Consider the following 20634-nt stretch of genomic DNA (forward strand, 5'->3'; position numbering starts at 1 on the left):
GTAATGCCCCAAGGAAACGATTGCTATCAACATTTAAATAGAGAGATCAATATTCGGATCAGGTTTAGGTTATTACTCAATATATGAGTCTAAGACGATTTTTCATTACTCATATTTTTTAGGAAAATTTTAAATAATATTCCACAACCTCTTTAATATTAAGTATTAAATTACAATAAATTGAATGGGAAAATGCAATAAAGTAAGATTAAAAAAGTTTTTGAAATCAATAAAATTTATCAACAACATTTCACTGAAGATATTAATTCAATTTATCAGTCTATAACTTATCAAGAATCGACCATGAGCTATTCATACTATATCATAATGGCTGATACATTTTCTTGATGGTTTTATTTATAATTTAAATTACCATCCAAAAAGTGATGGCTAAGGTGAAAGATTGTCTTTCATTTTATCACTAGAAAAAAGTTAAATTATATTTTGAGATCTGGACATTCAATATTCAATCTAAATCTAACAATATATTATATAAGTATATAAATGAGTAATGACGAACGAGCAAGGCTTTTTTAAACAACTCATATCATCTCCGATTTATACTATCCGGTTTAAACCAAAAGATAAAAAATGGGTTTTACCAATAAATACATCATTTTTGAAATTCATTCAACATTTTACTTTAGCTTTTATTTGAGACATTGGCCTTAAATTAGCTACATTTCTTTTTTACAAAGAAAGTTTGATTAAAGAATCATTTTCTTAAGAGTATCATGAAGATTTTTTAGAAAAATCCGATATAGATAAGAATTACAAGATTTATCGATCCATAAGACTTTTAAATGAGATACTAAATAACAAGGGCCTAGACTCCGTCAATTATCATAGCTTAAATAGAAATATCTTGGATATATTTTCTTCAAAATCTTTAATACTTTATCTGACATAATTTTTTCTGCAGGAACATGAAATCGACTGTAAAAGAATATCCAATGAAGATAAAAATTATCATTTTGTTTTTAAATGTGATCCTTCTTGGAAAAAAAGAATATGTAAAAAAATCTATAAACTCTACTTTCTAATGATACCTTAAAACAAATTTTAGACCCAAGGAGACTATTGCTATCAACATTTAAATAAAGAGATCAATATTCGGATCAGGTTTAGCTTATTATTAAATATATGAGTCTAAGACGATTTTATCAAAATAAAGCTAACTCATACCCATATATCTTGATTGATGTGAATAAACTATTATAATATTTAATCTGGGAGGAATATTGAATATTTAATTTTATAATATTTAATCTTGTTCAGGAGTAAAGTCTTTGTCAAATCGGGACGCACTTTGAGATAAATGTTTAACATAAAATCAGAGATGCATTTCAAATACTCTTACTATACATAGATCAATTTAAGCCCTTAAATCTAAAACTTAAGCTAATTAGATGCATATCTAACTGTGGCTCTAATTTTATATAAATCTGTTATATTGAGTGTTGGAGGTGGTTAAAATTGTATCATTTTTATAAAAAAAAATTAAATTAAAAGTAATTACAATCAACAATACATTTTTTCAGTCTATTGAATACTTAAATGGTTTTTGTTGCACACATACAACATAGCCAAGAAACTTCCCTTTCTATATTATTTAACGAAATTGTGTCCAATTGGAACTTTTTTTACATCTTAAACAAAATTTCAAAAAAATAATCGAAAAATCATTTTTATTCTTCGTTAAATTACTGTTATGAAACGTTTTTTACGTGAAAAAAATACTTTCATGTAAAAAAAAAAAAATTTAAATAGGTTTACTTAGATTTAATTCAAAGTTTTGTATTAGTCTTGGTGGAATAGGCCTAAAAAATACAGAAATATAATTAAAATAACCTGTAATAACCTCATATCTTTTATATTATTAAGAGTTAAGTTACCTATAATAATCGTATACTGTAAGAAGTACTAATATCCATTTTACTGATAAAATAATATTTTTTGGGGAAAATATGTATTTTTCGATTTTAGAATGTTTTTCAAATACGTTTAAGGTCTTATACCGGGCGTTCTATTGAAATTTAAACCCTTACTAATTCATTCATTAATAAAAGTTGAAAGATCGAAATTAAATCATATTTTGTTATATAAAAAACAAACCTGACTTTTCTAGCTTATGTACAAGTTCAGAAAATGAGACTTGATTGCCTTCTTTAAGGCTTTTATCGAGGAGCACAAGGTCAAAATGACTGAAGATAAGATCATCAATAGCTGTAGGACCTGGATGTTGTCATTAAGGTCGACGAAGGCTGCATTGATGATTAAGACTGAATATTTTTTTACAAAGATTCTTAGAAATTTCCAGCAGAAAATTACACGACTGAGTCGAAATATAATAAAATAAAATAAAAAAGTGTTGCAATTAATATATTGTACCCGGTACACGTATAATTGAAATTTAGAGGAAAGTATTTTTTCTACTGAAAAGTTTCAGAGTAGTGATATAACATTACAAGATTTATATCATTATTTTGGAGAAATGATTTTAATCAATATGTTTGGAAGTATATTACAGCAAACGTTATATTAAATATGCAAGAGTGTCTTTTTTTTCCTTGAATACGTATAGAAGTATATAACTTTGAAGCCACCTTGACATACTTAATTTGAATGATATAAAAGCATACAAGTATCAAATATATGTATGAATATATATTTATTATTCTTCACTTTCAAATACCGGGGTATGTAATATCTACATATATTGAGTGTCTTCGCTACTAATTGCACTTGGGATTTTGGAAATCCGCCGAACGAAAAAGCTGTATGAATGCAATATCATGAGCAACCCTATTATTTTTTTGTTCTCTTCTTTCACTTTCTCGTCAACTTTATTGTATGGCAAATCGCCATGATGCTTCTCTGATCAAAGAATTGTCCACAGAGTATTTGAGTATGCAATTAGAAAATCCACAAATATTAACATTTACTGCGAATAAAATGTAAATCAAGTAGAATAAATATAATTGTAGAGAAACGATTATTTTTTTTGTGTTAAGTGATTCTTTGACTTTAACTTTGTTTATTACCGAGATTTTAAAGAGTGTGAATGTGAAGTAGAGAAACAGCCAGAACAAAAATATAAAAACTATGTTTCTGACAAGTTTTATTCTTTTCATTATACTATCAGGAAGAATGTCGACAGGTAAAGTTTGTCTTTTATATCTCTTAATACATACCTCTCTATATATAGAAACATTCAATAAAGTTACATATAACATAAGTATGACCATTCAAAAGAAAACCTAAGATGTTATCATCATCAAAAGTGAAAGATTCTCCAATTTCTCATTTCCTTCCTTTTTTACAACTTATTAGAAAGTTCGGCAGATTTTTAATTCAATTTCCAATTATTTAATTTGTTTATTCTTTTACATTATTACATACAAAAGTGTTTATGGGCCACACCTTAAATTTACAGGCCGTTTCATTAAAATATTTAATGAGATATACCCGGTAGAATAAGGCGTTTTCTATAGCACATAAAAAATGTATCAACCTTTGCTACGGTCACTTTTTTAAATAGCTTTCAGGGTCACAAATTGCATTATTAAGAATTTGTAAAATTCAAAGGGACAACATGAACATAAGAGTGAATAGTAGAAATGTAACTTTATTATTTACTTTACTCACGAGCCTTCTCAGCGGTTCGCGTGACATTATCAGAGATAAATCTAGTCTCCATAGTATAAGTAAACTGTTATTAAGCGAAAAGATCTGAGACCCGAACTGGCTTTGGCTACTCGAACTTGTACGAATCTTAAAAAGACAGACAGCTGACAACCAAATACGCTGTACATTTTTTATTTTTTTGTTAATGAGTTAACGCCATTTGAAATAACCGCATAATGCAACTGTTTATGTAGATGTTGCTCCCAGCACTAATCAACATTAATAGAAATGCTACTTTCGATATAGGTAATAGGTCGATTTTTTTTGGAACAACGGGCAAAGTAGAACTATTAAACAATACTATAAGCTTTTTAAGATACGGAAAATACCTTAGATCTTTTTTATGATCCGTAAATGTTCGAGTATCTAAACCTAGTTTGGGTCTGAGATGTTTTCAAATAACACAAATTTACTTTATATTCAGATAATAACGGCAATATAATCTCTTTTTCCTTCCATCGTTTTTTTTTTTTTTTTATGCTCTATATATCAAATAAAAGCTGGAAAAGAACTTTTCCATCTAATTCACTAAACTTATCAAAAAATGCGATTAGAAATGGTATCAAGACTTTTTCCGATTCTTATACATCGTACATACTCTGATTTGACTATAAACTATTACAACCATTTGGAGTATAAAAAATACAAATACTATTAATAATGCGGTAAAAATAAAAACTATCTAAAGATGAAATTCCACATATATACCTCCATTATATTTATTGATCACTTCAAAGCATTATCTAAAAAGAGGTATATATATCATACATACATATATATCCATATGACACATAATATTTTGTGCAAACGATTGCAAATGTCAAATAATAATGATCATGTTATTTTTTGAGAATTATAAGTAAATCATCATTTTTTCATCTTTACCTAAAGCTAGTATATTGATAATGGATTCCTCATTTCCCGGAAAATTGACGTTGATTGGGAAGATATTTTTTTTAATTTTAGGATGCCGGACAAATAATGACTTTAAGTATTGTTTTTTTATACTTTAAGAAAAAAGAATACATTTTCAGCTAGTCGGAATGAACCATAGGTATATTATCCATTCGCATGCTTACTATTATAGCTAGTAGTGCGCATAATTCTTTTTAGATCCTGTGAGTTCTCCTTCTTTAGGTATCATGTATTATCGATGCGGTAAATTTGGCTTTCTTCACCTAATTAGAACAAAAGATTGCTGGCTATTCCCCAGCCCGTAAAGGTCATAATAAAGTGTCATTTAAGGGATTACACTCCTGTTTTTGAATGCAATTGAAGTTGTATAAATGAGATAGGAGGGTTTAGTTTTTTGAATTAAATTTTGTATTTAATTTTACGCATTCTCAGATTAAGGGTAGCTTTATTAAATGAATTTATACCGCTTAGAAATAACGTTTAATTCTTGAAAAGTGTATTGTGTTGTCTTATTCGCTAAAATAAGAATTAAAAAATTTCCTTTATTTGAATGGGTTAAAATTCAAATTGTAATTATTCTTATAGAGAAGGAGTGCAAGAAGTAGGTGAGGTGATCTCTAACGAAGTTTTTTTTTATTAACTTCAGTGTTTATTAGCAGTGATGCCAATCGGGAACATTTTGAGGTTGTTAATTTAAAAAAAATTCAACTAAGTACTCGTGTTTTGCTCTTTGAGTTTAATTATTAATTAACACAGTTTGTAGCTAATTACTAATAATGCAAAGGAAAATAACTAAATATATTGAATACGAAATCATCAACCCTCTTAGGAGGCATGTCCATCTTAGGAGGACAATCTGAGCCTCCAAACGTAGGAAATTGCTACACTGAACATAAGTATACCCTACCACAAACTTTCGAGGAGGATGACACCATAGACGAAACTTGAACCGAAAAGAAAGGTAATTGGTCTTTTGTTCGTTTTAAAATAAGGAATTGCGATAGTTCCATCACTGAGTACAATAAAATTATGAACTACGATATGACTGAAATCGCCATCAACAAACTAGGATTGCCATCTTATAATATTTCACATCTCAGTTCCGAGATGGGACCAAGCAGAGCCCTTATAGGGTTATCAAACTTGTTAGATACTATTTTAAAATTCAGTAGCATTAGTCTACCTTTAACATACCAAGAAATATCCACTCTAAACAAGATTTTTTGGTGGACATTATTAGATTGAAAAGTATCCTTGAACGAAATAGTATGCAACTTACACCTGTAACTCCAACCAAAACCTCATCATTACTTTGCGTCTTTCATGAGCACATGCACTAGTTATTACATTATAATTAGACATTCTATCTTCAAGCATTGTATAATAATGGCAGGAGTTGATTTTCCGTTTCTCTTACTTTTTCATACTTGTGGGGTATATAAGGGTTTTTCATTAACAGCGCTCACATTTTTTTTTAAATAAAACGAAAACTGTTTGAGATATCGACGATTTCTTTATTTGCCGTTAAAATACATTCAAGTTAATTTATGAATAAAATTCGATGTCGTTTGAATGACCACCACGTGCACGTTTTAAAAAGTCCAATCGTTGAACCCAATTTTCTACTACTTTTCCGCATAAATTGGCTGAAACTGCAGCAATTTCGCGTTGAATATTTGTTCTGAGCTCTTCTAACGTCGACGGATTATTGGTGTAGACCAGGGCTTTCACGTGACCCCAAAGAAAATAGTCTAGAGGCGTTAAATCGTACGAGCGAGGCGGCCAACTGACTGGTCCATTTCTGGAGATAAGACGCTCACCAAACTTACTCTTCAATAAATCGATTGTAACATTTGCTGTGTGTGAAGTGGCACCGTCTTGTTGAAACCACATATCGTTCAAGTTTATATCTTCCAATTCAGTCCAAAAAAAATCGGTTATCATGGCGCGGTAACGATTTCCATTCACAGTAACGTGGCGATTGTCATCGTCGACGAAAAAGTACGGCCCAATGACACCGCCAGCATGCAATCCACACCAAACAGTAATTTTTTGAGGATGTAATAGCGCCTCATGAATCACGTGTGGGTTTTTTCCGGCCAATAGCGCATATTTTGCTTGTTAACAAAGCCATTGAGCCAAAAATGAGCCTCATTGCTGAAGATGATTTTACGTTGAAAATCAGGATCATTGTCGAATTTTCCTTCAGCCCATTTTACGAATTCCCGACGTTTGAAGTGGTCAAGCGGCTTTAGTTATTGTGTCAACTTGATCTTATACGGGTGTAGGCCAAGATCTTTTCGCAAAATTTGCCACAACGATGTCACAGAGATGCCCAACGATTGAGAACGGCGCGTAAGAGACAAATTTGGGCATCTTTAATTGATGCGCTTGCGGCAGCAATATTTTTTACACTTCGTGCATTTCTTTATCTCACTGGCACAGGAATATTATGTAGCATGTATGCAGACTCAAGTTTTTTCACCAAACGTTGAATTGTTGATTTTGCAGGTCGATTAGGTTGACCATAAATTGGTGTTAACGCTCTTAAAGTTTGGATAAATACTCACCCCTTTTGTACTAAATTTTAATAATTTGCAAGTGTTGCTCGAGTGTTTACTGTTCCATGATAAAACTTCAATTATTTCTGAGCACAGCTGTCAAAGAAACAATAACAAATATGACGTCGTTTTCAAAACCTATTAACGTAAAGTGTAAGTGTCCCTATTGAAAAACCCTTTATTATGTATAGGTAAGTGATTATTATTTCATTCTTGAGAAGGGAACATCCAAGTATAAATATATAAATAAGTTCATTTTTTGTTGATTCTATTTCTACATACCGGCAGGAAATATTTTATACAACTCAGCGGGATTCCCCATGGGTGTGAAATCCGGGGAAAACGGAATCCCGGAAGAGAAGCCCTAGTATCTACATATATATTAATATAAGCAATGGCTCAGTATATTTGTCTACTCTTTCAATAGGTATAAGTACATAATATATGTACATACAACATGGCGTTATATCAAATACATAAATAAGTACTACTAAACATTTTTCAGATATAATATGATATATTTGCCAATGCTATAATATATTTTTTGTTACTAAGCTGTAGTTACTACAAACATGCATATGTTCAATGATATATACAAGTCCTCTATATACGTACACTAGGGTGAGGCTAGTGTTTAAAAAATTATTTAATTTTCTACGGATAGTCCCTAACCCTTGTGTCGACAACCGGGTCAAATTGACTCCTTTTCAACTTTAAACTACAAAAAAATACATCTAATCAATATTTTTCAGACTTGAAAAGTCTTCACTTTTCATAAATATACCTCAACTGTAGGGATTTTGTTAAAACTGACTTTTGTACAAAAATTGTCTAACGGGTCACCCAGTTATTATAAAGGATATTATTTTATGTTAACCTTATAAAATATATTTATAGATATTCTCTTGCAAACTAAATATGAACATTTTATGTGGAAATAGATCCAGAATAAGAGCACAGTAATGGAAATACCTACAGATTTAGAACTAAAAAGATGTATTAAACGCTTTACATAAACGTTACCCAAAATTATTTATCTAACAAAGACAAAAACAAGCATATGCATTATTATAAAGCCACATAATTTCAAAAGAAGTAAAATATTGGGACAAAGAAATGAAGACATGTTTTGGTGAGGAGAAAAGGAATGAATAATAAGTTATATAGGTAACAAATTGAATTCAAAAGTAACTTGCTCAAATATCCATGATAAAGAATAATTCAGTGGTCAAAAATTCAACGAAGATCAAAACAAAAAATCCAGCCATTTTCTTGGGCGTTGTGGAATTTACCCTCCATTTTTGTGGAGAGGAAGAAGCGGCTCAATGCAAATGCTTACATCGAATTTCTGGATAAGAAAGTGCTACGTTGTACCTGAGGAAAGTTTGGGGACAACCTTGTTTTCACTCAAGAGAGAGCTCCGTGTCAGCGTACCACTTCGACCCAGGCCTTCCTGAGAGACAATTTTTCGGACTTTTGGAACTTCAACATGTGTCCGTCCTCCTCTCACGACGTGGATCCCATTGAACACTATATCTAGGTCCCTCTTGAGGAGGGTGTGAGTGCTACTCCTCACAAGAGCCTCCAGTCTCTAGACGCTTTCATCAAGAAGGAGTGGGCCAAGATTGTGTCTGACTACATAGCCAAGGACTGTCAGGGATTTAAGCTTCGTATTGATATAATTATTAGAGCTAAGGGCTCGCATATAAAATAAAATTTGCGCCAATCACTATTTTCATATGATTATGGAAAACAAATGTCCGCACAAAACCTCTTGTTTAAATGTTACTCTTGAAAAACTGAAAAAAATAAAATGTGTACGACTAGATATGACCAACTCTGCATATATTATAGAAGTATATATGTATTTGTTCATGTGACTTAGATTTATATCAGTTATTTTTATATAAATTTTACATTCATATTATATAATTAATCTCCAACTTTAAATATAAACTTTGCATATGGGATATTTTTGAGAGCGGATTATTTTGACCCTTAAGACAACGAGTGTGAATAAAAAATAAAGAACACAAGAGAGTTAAAACATTCCCACTAATGGGCACTCGACGAATGAATGCTGAACACTATTAAAGAGCTTCACACAGTCTTTTCAAGGACGATTGAGAAAGAGACAACCTATAGAAATCTGGTAATGTGAAGTGCATTTACTCCCTTCCACTACTCAACATAAGAATTCCCTTATCCTTATTAGCCAAGTCACCAATAGATCTAATTGCAAACCTTCATTATAAAGTACCAAGGGCTGGGGTGTTGATGTTTTCTTCCAGATCTCATCTTTTGGAAGTGATTTCTTTGAAAACATGAAAATTATTGAGCAAAAGATTCAAAAAACAATCTCGAAGTATGCAGTTTTTGTAAACAAGAATATAGTTGCAAGAATTCAAATATGGATTTCACTTATTTTATCTAAAATAACTCTTTATTTTGAAACTGACACCTTTTTCGGGTATTTTATGCCATAAAATTTACAAAATACGTGATATTTTTTTTCACCGGAAGGAAAAAGCAGAGTGATATCTTGGACTCGTATTAATTTTCTCAAGATGTAAGGCGGGCTTGATTTACCAAGATTTAAAGATGTTTGGAAAATCTTTACTTGGTTCAGACGAATTTTTCCTTAGGATTCCGTATGGAATAAAATAATGAAACAAACGTTCCTTGAAACAATGGGCACTGCATTAGAGGGAGAAAAAGTAACGGATCATGCAAAATTATACGGATAACTAATGATATAATCCCATTCTGGGAAAAAAATTAAGCAATTCATGGGGAATTGACGGAAAAAGTCTTAGAACGAATGGAATGGCAGGAACAAGTTTTAGAAAATAGGAGATTTCCATATATATCAGATACGTCAATCAAAAGGAATATATCGTATTTGGGAGAGTTTTTTAATAAAAATTGTGAATCTACGTTAAATGAGATTTTGGAACGAGAAATAATTTTAAAAAGGGAAGAGAAATTCCCATAAGGATAGTTTTTTTAATTTTATGAAAAGGATAGGAAACAATAGGCTACGAATACTTTCAGTGGGCAAATCAATACAAAATCAATTTTTAAATCAAATAAAGAAAAAGAAAGATAGGGTTGGATTTAAAGCCTCGGCCTGGGAGATAATCAGAGGGCGTTGATAGGATGACAGACTGTTCATTATTTTAAATGAAGTACAGAGTAGTTACCAAGTTACTAACCTTGAGTAGTTTATGTGGTAAAACAACGGAAGACAGAACGTGTTTCTTCTGTAAACAATCATTTGAGACATCCCCACATTTTTTATTCGATTGTACGCATATAATTAATATAATGGACCAAGTTATTGAGTGTTTTTTTGTTTTTTTTTTTCAATTTTTAGTTGTAACTTGTGTGCCTATATCAAGTGGAAATTAATTGCATAACTGCAAGAGTACAAGTTCCTTTATATAAATTTAGATGCACAAGAACAAAGGTACAAAAAAAATGTGAACTACAAAATTTAAGCAGAATCAATGTACATTTAGAAGTTACAAGTCGACCCTTAAGTGTCCAAATTTACTAATTTTTGTAAAAGATATAATATTTCCTTTTAAATAAGCATTTACAAGCAAATAAATATTTTAGATAAGGACTTGATCTAAAAAAATATATTTACAATTATCCCCCTAAATATACCATTCACTACCTGAAAACAATACACAAGTTATATGAACATTTTTCGTGTACTGTTTATAGCATGTACCTTTTTTGACATTTATTTGTTGATAATAAAACAAAAAATTATTTTTTAGTCTCTTAATTCAAGTACTTAACTTTGAAAAAGCTTTAACGCATTTTTACGGACATCTAGATAAATATCCCTGTTTTCTTTTACAATTTGTAGAATGAATGGATATAGCCTCTTTAGCCTGTCATTGGTTACCTCAATGCTTTTTACAATCTTTAACGGGTTTTTTTTCTGCTACTCTACATGTTTGGAGATTCAAATAGAAACAATGTTGGAATTTTATTCTATTAAAAAGATATAGTCCTTTTGGTTGTAAAATTTTATAGGTTACACATATATATTATTTTATTTTATTATAAAGAGTCCCTTTTATTCATGGCTTTAATAGTTATGTTTTTTTTTTTTTTGTTGTTAGAGCGATCAATTTTTCCAAAAAATGCCATTTTTATTACAAATTATTTAGAACTGATTTAAAGAAAAAATAGATTCTGATATTTCTTTCTCAGAATTGTTATATGCATTTAAATTGCTGAGTTGACATATATCATTTCTTGGAGTTGATATGGGAATTGTTGCCTCAATATAATATTTTATTAAATCTTTGATACGAATATTTCCATCAATCTGTTTTTATCAGCTCAAACTGTCCTCTGAACATCCATATTTGCAATTAGTATATACCTTTGGTCCTCCTTTTTTATATGGTTTATTTCCTCCGGACGTTTGTATTACATTCCTATTTGAAGAGTAAGACCAAGGAAGATGTCCTTTGCACCAACAATATGGGTTTAATATTCAAGATCAGCTTCTTATTCAGATATGCCATTCAAAATTAAGTTTCATTACACCTTAAAACACTTAAACAATGTTTCATCTCAGCTATTTATGGCAATTTTCGATGAAGTTATTATTGAAATTATGCTTCTACTAATCAATAAAGTTTAGAGATTCATAATACCGAGTGGTCCATTAAAATCTGAGCACTTTGAATTTTATACTTCAACAAGATGTAATTGATGAATTAACAATAGAATTTCAAAAAAAAAAATGTTATAAATAGATGTGGGCCTGAGTTCTATTAATCATTCATGTAGCCGCCCTTAATGGCAATGATATCCTCCAGGAGGCCTGCCAACCTCTGTGGAAGTCGTCCTCTGTCATGGAGTCCCAGTGCGGGATGGCAATGGGTTTGATGGTCTCGGTGTTTGGATGACGAACATAACCGGCCTTTTCTTTAAAATACACTGATGAGGTTTTGTCAAGAGGGTTGGCATTAGGGCTGTAGGGGTGGCAAAAGTGTAAAAAAAGAGTTCAAAATAACTCAAAAGAGCCTTGCAACTGAGGAGATGTGTTTTTTTTCATTGATGGTGGCAAACGTAGCCTTTCCACCATCACAAGGACCCTTCCACCCAATTTTTTGATAGCTCTCTGGACAATGTTTCGGAATTTCTGACAGCGTAAAAAGTGGCCTGGAGACCCCCAACTGCAGGGAGTGCACAAAAGAAAATTCATCGATCACTTTCAATTGTCATTCTCTGTAACTTGTACGTAAGCTATAGAGCTCTGGTGTTTGTTTGTTTTTGTTTGTTACAAATTGTTTATGTTTTAATATATAATATTAATTAATTTCAATAACTCAAGTCATTCATTATTGAATTAGTAATTGTTCAGATTTCAATAGACCACCCGGCTTTTTGCCTATTTAAAAGGAAATATCTCAGTTTTTTGTAAAAATCTATAAATATGGAATATCGAATAGAGTTGTTCTGCAAACTTTAAATATTCATTTATTATGCTCAAATTTTGTAGTACCTATTTTTTTTATTAAAATGAATATTTTGTAACTTTAGGGCCAGTACTTTTCTTAAAAAACAATTTCTTAAGAACCACTCTAACATCAATATTCGTCCTTCTTTTGTACTCAATATAGGTACAATTTTAGTTGTGGATTTTAAATTTATTATTCGATTTTATTAAATCTGTTTATTTTGAATCAAAAGTTTCAAGTTTCACATATTACCGGTGTGAATTAAAAAAAAAAAAAAGAGGATTTAGTTCTTAACTAATTGAAATAACTCCAAAAAAATCTTTTATATATATATAAACTAAATACTTCGGACGACACAAATCTTTTAGTTCTGAAAGGTTGTTACAAAATATCAAAACCAAAGTAGAGAAGAACCCAAGAACTGAGGTAGGGGAGATGTTCTGGACTGGTAAACAAAACTTGTACCATATGTACACAAAGAATGCATAAGAAAGACGATCCAAGCCTTCAGGAGGTCTCTTGAGAACATTGTTAACGACAAATATTTTTTTATCAAGTCTAGTGGCTACGGAAATATATATTGTTAAATTTAAAACTATTAATTTTTTTATTTCAATATAGCACTGGGTAGTTCAATTAGAGGATGAATTCATGGATGTTGCGTTGCTATATTTAGAGTAATCTTCCTTGCCTCTAGTGATGAATAAAGATGTTCCATAGACCTCTACATTGTACAATTACTGATCACGGGGTCACTTTTAATAGATTTGTTTCACCCTATTCTACACTGGAAATATTAAATATTATTAGCCTACATTAATGTTAGGAGATTCATTATGATCGTGGAGTAAGGTTTTGATCATATTTATATTTTATGATAGCAGTATTAAATATGAATGCAAAAAAAAATAATTAATAAATAAATATAAATGTAGATAGGTATATGTTATATAATTAAAGCCCAGGAAAAGAAAGGAAAGCATAAATTTTCTGTTTTCTTATACTTAATACAACTTTAATCATATAATATTTATTGGTAATATGTGTATTTTGTTTTGCTTAGATATACGCATCGATTGTACAATTAATATCATATTTTTTTCTTGATTGTTAATTTTTTTCTTTATGAAGCAGTACTCCTCAAACTTTTCAATTATAATTCCTTTCAGATAGCTTTTGAGAATTTATGTTGCACATTATTGTTAAGGTCTATCTTCATGGCAAATATATATGCATCTATTGATAATCTTGTGGGGAAAAAAACTTTTAACCATCTGTTAGTGAAGTGGGATATTATATACCCCAAGATTTATATCAAAAATGCTCCTAATTCTTTTGAATCGACATTTTATCGCAAATACCAGTATGCTCATGAAACATTTAAGTAGGTTATATTCAATTGTTATTTTATCTTAATAATAATTTAAGATATATTCGTATATTTAGCAATTTTGAATGGAGGCTTAGTGAATTTAATTAACTGTTTAGCTATAAAAGTTTTATTGCTTTTTGATTGCTTAGATTCATTTTTTTCAATGTGTCGACTGAGTTGTACAAAAGTAACTACAAAATTATGATAGTGTTGGTAATATTTTATATAATACATTCAACCCCAATAAAATCTTATGGGCACTCATTTTATTTACAAAAATTATCATCAAGTAACGAGTATTTTGAAAGAAGGAAGAAAAAAATGCGTCGATGTCTTATATTCGTTGAGGCATTTTTAGTATTTAAATTGATATTTACGAGTACAAAATGGACAACCTATGTAGTTAAAAAATAGATTCAAAATAACGAAGGCAGTAGATTAACCCTTTCTTAGTGAATATCCATTTTATAGCATGGTTAGTACACGTATTTAATTGCATTTGAACAATTATGATAATTACGTCATTGAAATTTTGTATCATTTTGTAAATATACCATCCATTTTGCATTCATAAATATTAATTACATTTCTAAAAGTATTTTGATGAATATAACACATCGATACAAAAAAAAATTATCTTATATACTTTTATAAATGCAAAGCTTGTTTGTCGGAATGTATGAAAAACAGTTAGAGAGTGAACTGTATATATTGCTCCCAGATGTATATAACAGAAATGTTTTGGTCTAAGAAATAACAATGTAGTCATATTAATGAAATATTGGAGGTGTGTACATATAGTATCGAATATAGAGTGTATAATAGTAAAATATTTTTTATTTAACTAGAATTAATTTAATTTCTCAAGTTATTCGATATTTTATTCTTTAATAATTTATTTTCTGTTATTTATCAGCTGTCGAAAAAATTATTTCGCTTGACACAAATGTACTTTTGTAGGTGCGAGGTATCGTGAAACTAACTTGAAAACATAAGGAAATTTATTTGAATTGTAACTCCATCATAACACTGGGTATTCGTTAACTGGGATCTATTTTATCATTTTGTAGGTTGTGAGAATATATATTTTTACATACTGCACAGAAGCTTCTGTCAAAAAGTAAAAACGTACAGCACAGAACTGCGGTACAACCTCGTGCCATACTAACATAACAAACACATGCTATTATACTAATAAATTTATTACGTGTAACTCTGGATAGATACAATAAATATTATTAAGTAATAATCATATTGACTGTAATTTAATTTATGAGTTTCGATGTAACCGATACTACAAGTATAATACATGGTACCTAAATTCTCCGAATGACTCTTCTCTATTTATTTGTTAAAATTTGTTTACAAAAACTTATCTATAAAAACCATTCTAAGAAAGTTTGTGAGGATAATATTGATATTGTTTGTTTGATTCTAAGCGAATATTATCAGCATATTATAAAGATACTAATTGAGAATTTGACGATAATAAAATTAATATTAAATTAATCCAAACAAAATTGTCTTAATGAAAATGAATAGCTAGAAGTTCTTGTAAAATACACACGCTCGTTTTACCGTTCAAGACCTGTAGTAAAAGATGTCTTTGGCTACGATCAAAGAAAGTTGAGCGACAAAAAAAATTATAAAACAAAAATATGTTTGTTTTATCATATAAATTTTTTTTTCTTGTTTTTAAAACATTTCATAAAAAAAAATTTTGCTTCATACGCGTTTCAAAACTACAATTGTCCAAGAGGCAAACGTTGATCAAATTTTCGAATATTTTGTATTTGCGTACTACTTACCAAGTTACTTATTACTGAAATTAGGGCTGGCTGATTCTGATAATATTGGGTAGTTGCTTTACCCTAGTACTCATCAGTCATTCCATTATATTTTTTTTTTTTATCAACTCTTATTTTTCTTTTTTTATTCTTGAGGACAAAAAATGTTATATGAATTGATATAAGCATGAAGTAGTTAGGTTTGAGAGTGCTCATGAAATATACACTAAGCAAAATTAGGTTGTTATCTTCTATATTATTGAAGCAAAATTTATCTTTAAGACGACACTTCCGGTCAATGACGTGTACTGCCACTAGTTTTTGAATAATATTAACAGCATGAGTTTTGGGTTTCAATAAGATATAACTTTTTTGTTTTTTGTAGCAAGTTACAACTTTATTCTATTTTAAATTTTCCTAATTAGACAATATATAACTTACTTCTCACACTATATATATATATATTATTTTTTTTATCATGCAACTGTATTTTTATTATATTTCAAAAATATTTTATACAAAATCGAAAATGGCCTTTGGTAAGGGAGTCCGCATACTTCTGAATTTATAAAGCATGCATGATTTTTTTTTTATAATGATATAATTAATATCCCAAATAATAACCCAAAATGATTTATATTTAATCTAATTCAGTATCTCTGAAATGTAATTATACGTTTAGAGAAAAAATGTTCGAGGTTCTTTTTTTTTAATTTTTCAGAAAAAAAAACATTGTTTCTACTCTGGTTTTTTTCTGTATGTGTTTCCAAAGAGCAAAGTATTTATTATAATTCTGTAAATGAACCAATTCATGGAAAAGTCCAGTCTTTTACAAATTATGACATGTAATGTTCCCCTAACATAAGCCTTTCCTACTTGTTGTTAATTGATTTCACATATTCTGTTTTCGTAGATTCAATTACTTGTAATTTCTGAAGCTGTAGATTTCACATTCTCCTTATGAAATTTAAAAAAAATATTCATCGGTCCAATCTCCTATCTACGTACTTAAATGATTTTATGAATTCTCTTAGTATATCCTTCTTGGAGATAGGTCGAATTAAGGTTTTCATTCAAAAATCTCACCAACATAATTCATATCTCTGACACAAAGTTGTTGATTATTAATAAAAGGTTCCTACAAACCCATTGGTTTAATTATCTTTGAAGACCTTTCCCTCAGTATTGTGGATGTTCTTCTCTAAAAGTTATTAATTATTCCAATGGCTCCCTGTAATTTGATAGGAACTTGGCTCTAAATTTCCCGTATTGAAACACTTTGAACCACAGCTCGTTCTTTAAGAAGCATTCCCAACCAGTTTGGATTTTCCAGAGAATAAATTCGTCACGTCGATAAATAAGATTTAACTTGTTATTTGTCTTTTAAAAACAATAAATTTATGTTTCGGTAAAAACATCAATAAAATACTAATTACTTTATCTAAATTTTTGGAATAAAACTAATACCCTTTAGTTTTTGATTAAGTTGTCTGTATTTTATAACAATATAGCTACCCAATCATAATTTTGCAGCTACCATTGCTCATTCCTCACATTGAAAATAGAAAGAAACCAAGAAATCAAATGGAAAAATGAAATAATCACTTTTAAGCAAAATACTTAATTAAATTCACTAAATCTCGATTAAAAATTGATAAATATACTAATAAATCTTCAACAAGGCATTATCAAGATAAATATAGAATTGCATATAATCTTATTTTATGTTTCAGGAGTACAGTATGTCCAAAAGTTGATGGTTGTATTAAAAATATAAGTTTTATAACTTAAAAAAATTATTTTTGTTCGGAGTAAAATGAAATTTGGCAGATACAATCATCAAGCAATATTAAATTTTTCTGGTGCAATAATTTTCGATGATTGCATCATACATCAGTATAAAAGGGCTCAGAAAACACCACAGGATATTAGTTGAAATTCAACATCGGAAATGGTGAGAGAGCACTCTTTGGAGACCAGGGCCAAGGCTGTTGGCATGTTAGAGGGTGGATCAAGCCAGAGAGACGTTGCTCAAAAGGGTAAAGATTCCTCTCAGGACCATTATGAATTGGTGTAAGAAAAGGAAGGATGAACAAAACCTTGCAAAGCAGAAGGGTCGAGCAAGGAAGAAAGAAATGAGCAAAGTTCCCAAACTGGGGATTTCAAAATCTTTGACCAAAAAGAGGCAATCCACAAGGAAACTTGCAGCAAGATTGACTTCAAAGGACTATCCAATATCCAAGTCATTTGTCCACAACTAACTGACCTCATCTGCACCCCAAACTTTCAGAAACCCAAAGGAGAGTCTGGCTTCAATTCTGTCGTGAGCGGAAACACTGGACTGGAGATGACTGGAAATGTATCCTCATCAGTGATGAAAGCCCATTTGAGCTATTTTATATCCCAAATTTCCAAACAGATTGGATATGGGAAAGAGATAAGGGAGATGTGGAACTCACTCCGATTGAAAATTTGTGAGCCGTGGTCTGGAGGGAACTCAATAAAAATCCGCCAGCAACTTCAGAGGATGAATTAAAAAAAACTGACAAGTTCTGGGGAAAAATTTCCCCAGATACTTTGAATAATCTGTATGAAGAGATACCAAAACGTATAAAAAAATGTATTAAGCTTAAAGGTCGTCATATTCTGAAGTAAATAAAGTTTTTCTCAAAAAAAAAATCACTTGTTTAGGTTATTTCATGATTTAAAAAAAAAAAAAAACACCATCAATTTTTGGGCATACTGTTTATTCAAAAGAATTGGCGATAAAATGTAGATTCAAAGGAATAAGAAGCTTTTTTTAAATCTTGGGATGTGTAATATCCTAGTTCAGCAATAGAGGATTGACAATTAATTAACAAAAAACTTGCAGTAAACACATTTTCCAAAACTTGTTATCCTTTCAGTTTTTGATGAAGTTGCGTTTATTGTATAAATATTAGCTACAATCTAACAATTATGTAGCTATCGTTGTATGCCAAATTTCTGACGTTGAAAATAAGAAGAGTACAAGAAATCAAAAGGGAAAACGAAGGAACGACTTTAAAGCAAATCAGTTAATGAAATTCACCAAACCTCTGTTATAAATTGATAAATATAAGAATACATCTTAAACTATAAATAACTGTACATAGTCAGATTTAATGTTTCAGGAGCAAACTGAAAGGTATTGACAATAAAATATAGATTCCGAGGAAGTGTTATGATGTGTATACTATCCCAGTTCACTAACAGAGGGTTAATAGAATGTGTATCCATGATTGAACTTCAATTTATTTATTAATTGAAAAATGTTTTAAATTTTTATGTACAGTATAGATCTTGTATTCTAATAATTACTTCACATATTGGTATTGATAATTTTTTTGGGTGTTATTTACTGTCATATGTCAATAAAGCTTATGTGTTTAAGTGTCGCTTTAAGAGAAGTTTTGCATAAATGTACAAATACATATTATGGTTATGGTAAAAAATTCTTTTTTTACATATGAGCTTTTTAATAAACTAGTGCAAATATTAAATTAAGAATGATACTCTGTCCAATAATACCACATATTTTTAATCATAACCATTCGGCAATATTACTGTTTGATTAATGTAGTGATAGAACGAGCCGAAAAAAATTATTGTCTATTCATGTTTCTTTGTAAATTATAAAGTTTGATTGAGTGAGTTGAGAAGTACGTACGTACGCTTACGTACAAGTTGAGAAAATTATGCTTGAATGTGGGCAAAAAAATTCCATTCGGTACTCTCCAAGTAATTGGCATCTCCAAGACTACCGTCTACGCCATCTGCAAGTCTGAAACGTTGGAAAGGAAGAAGGGCCCTGTCAAAAGGCTAAACTGGAACCGGATGTTTTAAATAAAACAGCTCCGGCCAATCCCTTCAAGTCCATAAGAGCCCATGCAAGAGATCTCAGTACTTCATACCCAGACTGTCCAGAGAGCTATCAAAAAGTGGGTGGAAAGGGCTTAGTGAGGGTGGAAGGCCATTTTTAACACCAGTAATGAAATAAACCCATCATCTCCTCCGTCGCAAGACTCTTTTGAACACTGTTTTGCATGAGAAGTTAGAATTAAGGCTAAACTGGAATGGCATTCAATTTTAAATGCATATGTAAGAGAATATAACGTATAATTTACATACATGTCTTGTATATGATCTATTTGCTTTGTATATATTGGATACACTATGTAGATTTTAGAAAGCAGTAAATGAACCTTTCGAAAGCCTTCTCTCCTTTTTATGTTATTTTTTTATAATTCCATTTTGGTTTATATGCTAGAGAAAGGAGACAAGTTCATGCTGCTGCAATTGGTAAAAAATCTTGTTTCCTGCTGGGATATACCTTTCTATGACTAGTTTCGACGGGTTAGCTCAATAACTGTGTTTACAATAACATTTTAGTCAACCTCCCTTGTGTTTCTGGATAAAATGAATGTCGTGCTGTTATAAAATTCTTTGTTTTGGATGGAAGAGCCCCTAAATAAATTCATCCAAAGTTGAAAAAGTTAGCAGGGACTTTGTTCCTTCGATGGCAACTGTTAAAGCTTAATTTAAACATGGTTAAACATCCCTTGAAGATGACCCACGTGAAGGCGCCCAAAAAAAGCAACCATGGATAAAGTGCCTAATATCGTATTTTACAATAGACGAGTGAGATAACTGAGGCTGTGGGGATATAGGAAGATAGGGCGCAAAAGATCTTACACGAAGAATTATAAATGTGAAAGCTCTGTGCAAGATGGGTCCCACATTTGCAGATTAAATGCAAATACGCAAACTATATCCATAGCAATCTTTGGACCGATTCAACA

General features: G+C 30.4%; 1 protein-coding gene across 3 annotated transcripts in view; it reads left to right on the plus strand.

Annotated features, from left to right (window-relative positions):
* Positions 1–2879: 2879 nt before the first annotated feature.
* LOC121119126 (uncharacterized) overlaps positions 2880–20634 on the plus strand; it is a 60106-nt gene continuing 42351 nt past the window's right edge. The window contains exon 1 of one of the 3 annotated variants that reach the window (XM_040713763.2): positions 2880–3160. In XM_040713763.2, coding sequence (XP_040569697.2) covers positions 3106–3160 — 55 coding nt within the window. In that variant the 5' untranslated portion in view covers positions 2880–3105. The remainder of the gene's footprint in view (positions 3161–20634) is intronic. The other 2 variants (XR_011779969.1, XM_071888212.1) reach the window with 2 other exon arrangements.

Source organism: Lepeophtheirus salmonis, chromosome 5 (genome assembly GCF_016086655.4).
Source record: "Lepeophtheirus salmonis chromosome 5, UVic_Lsal_1.4, whole genome shotgun sequence".
NCBI lineage: Eukaryota > Metazoa > Arthropoda > Copepoda > Siphonostomatoida > Caligidae > Lepeophtheirus > Lepeophtheirus salmonis.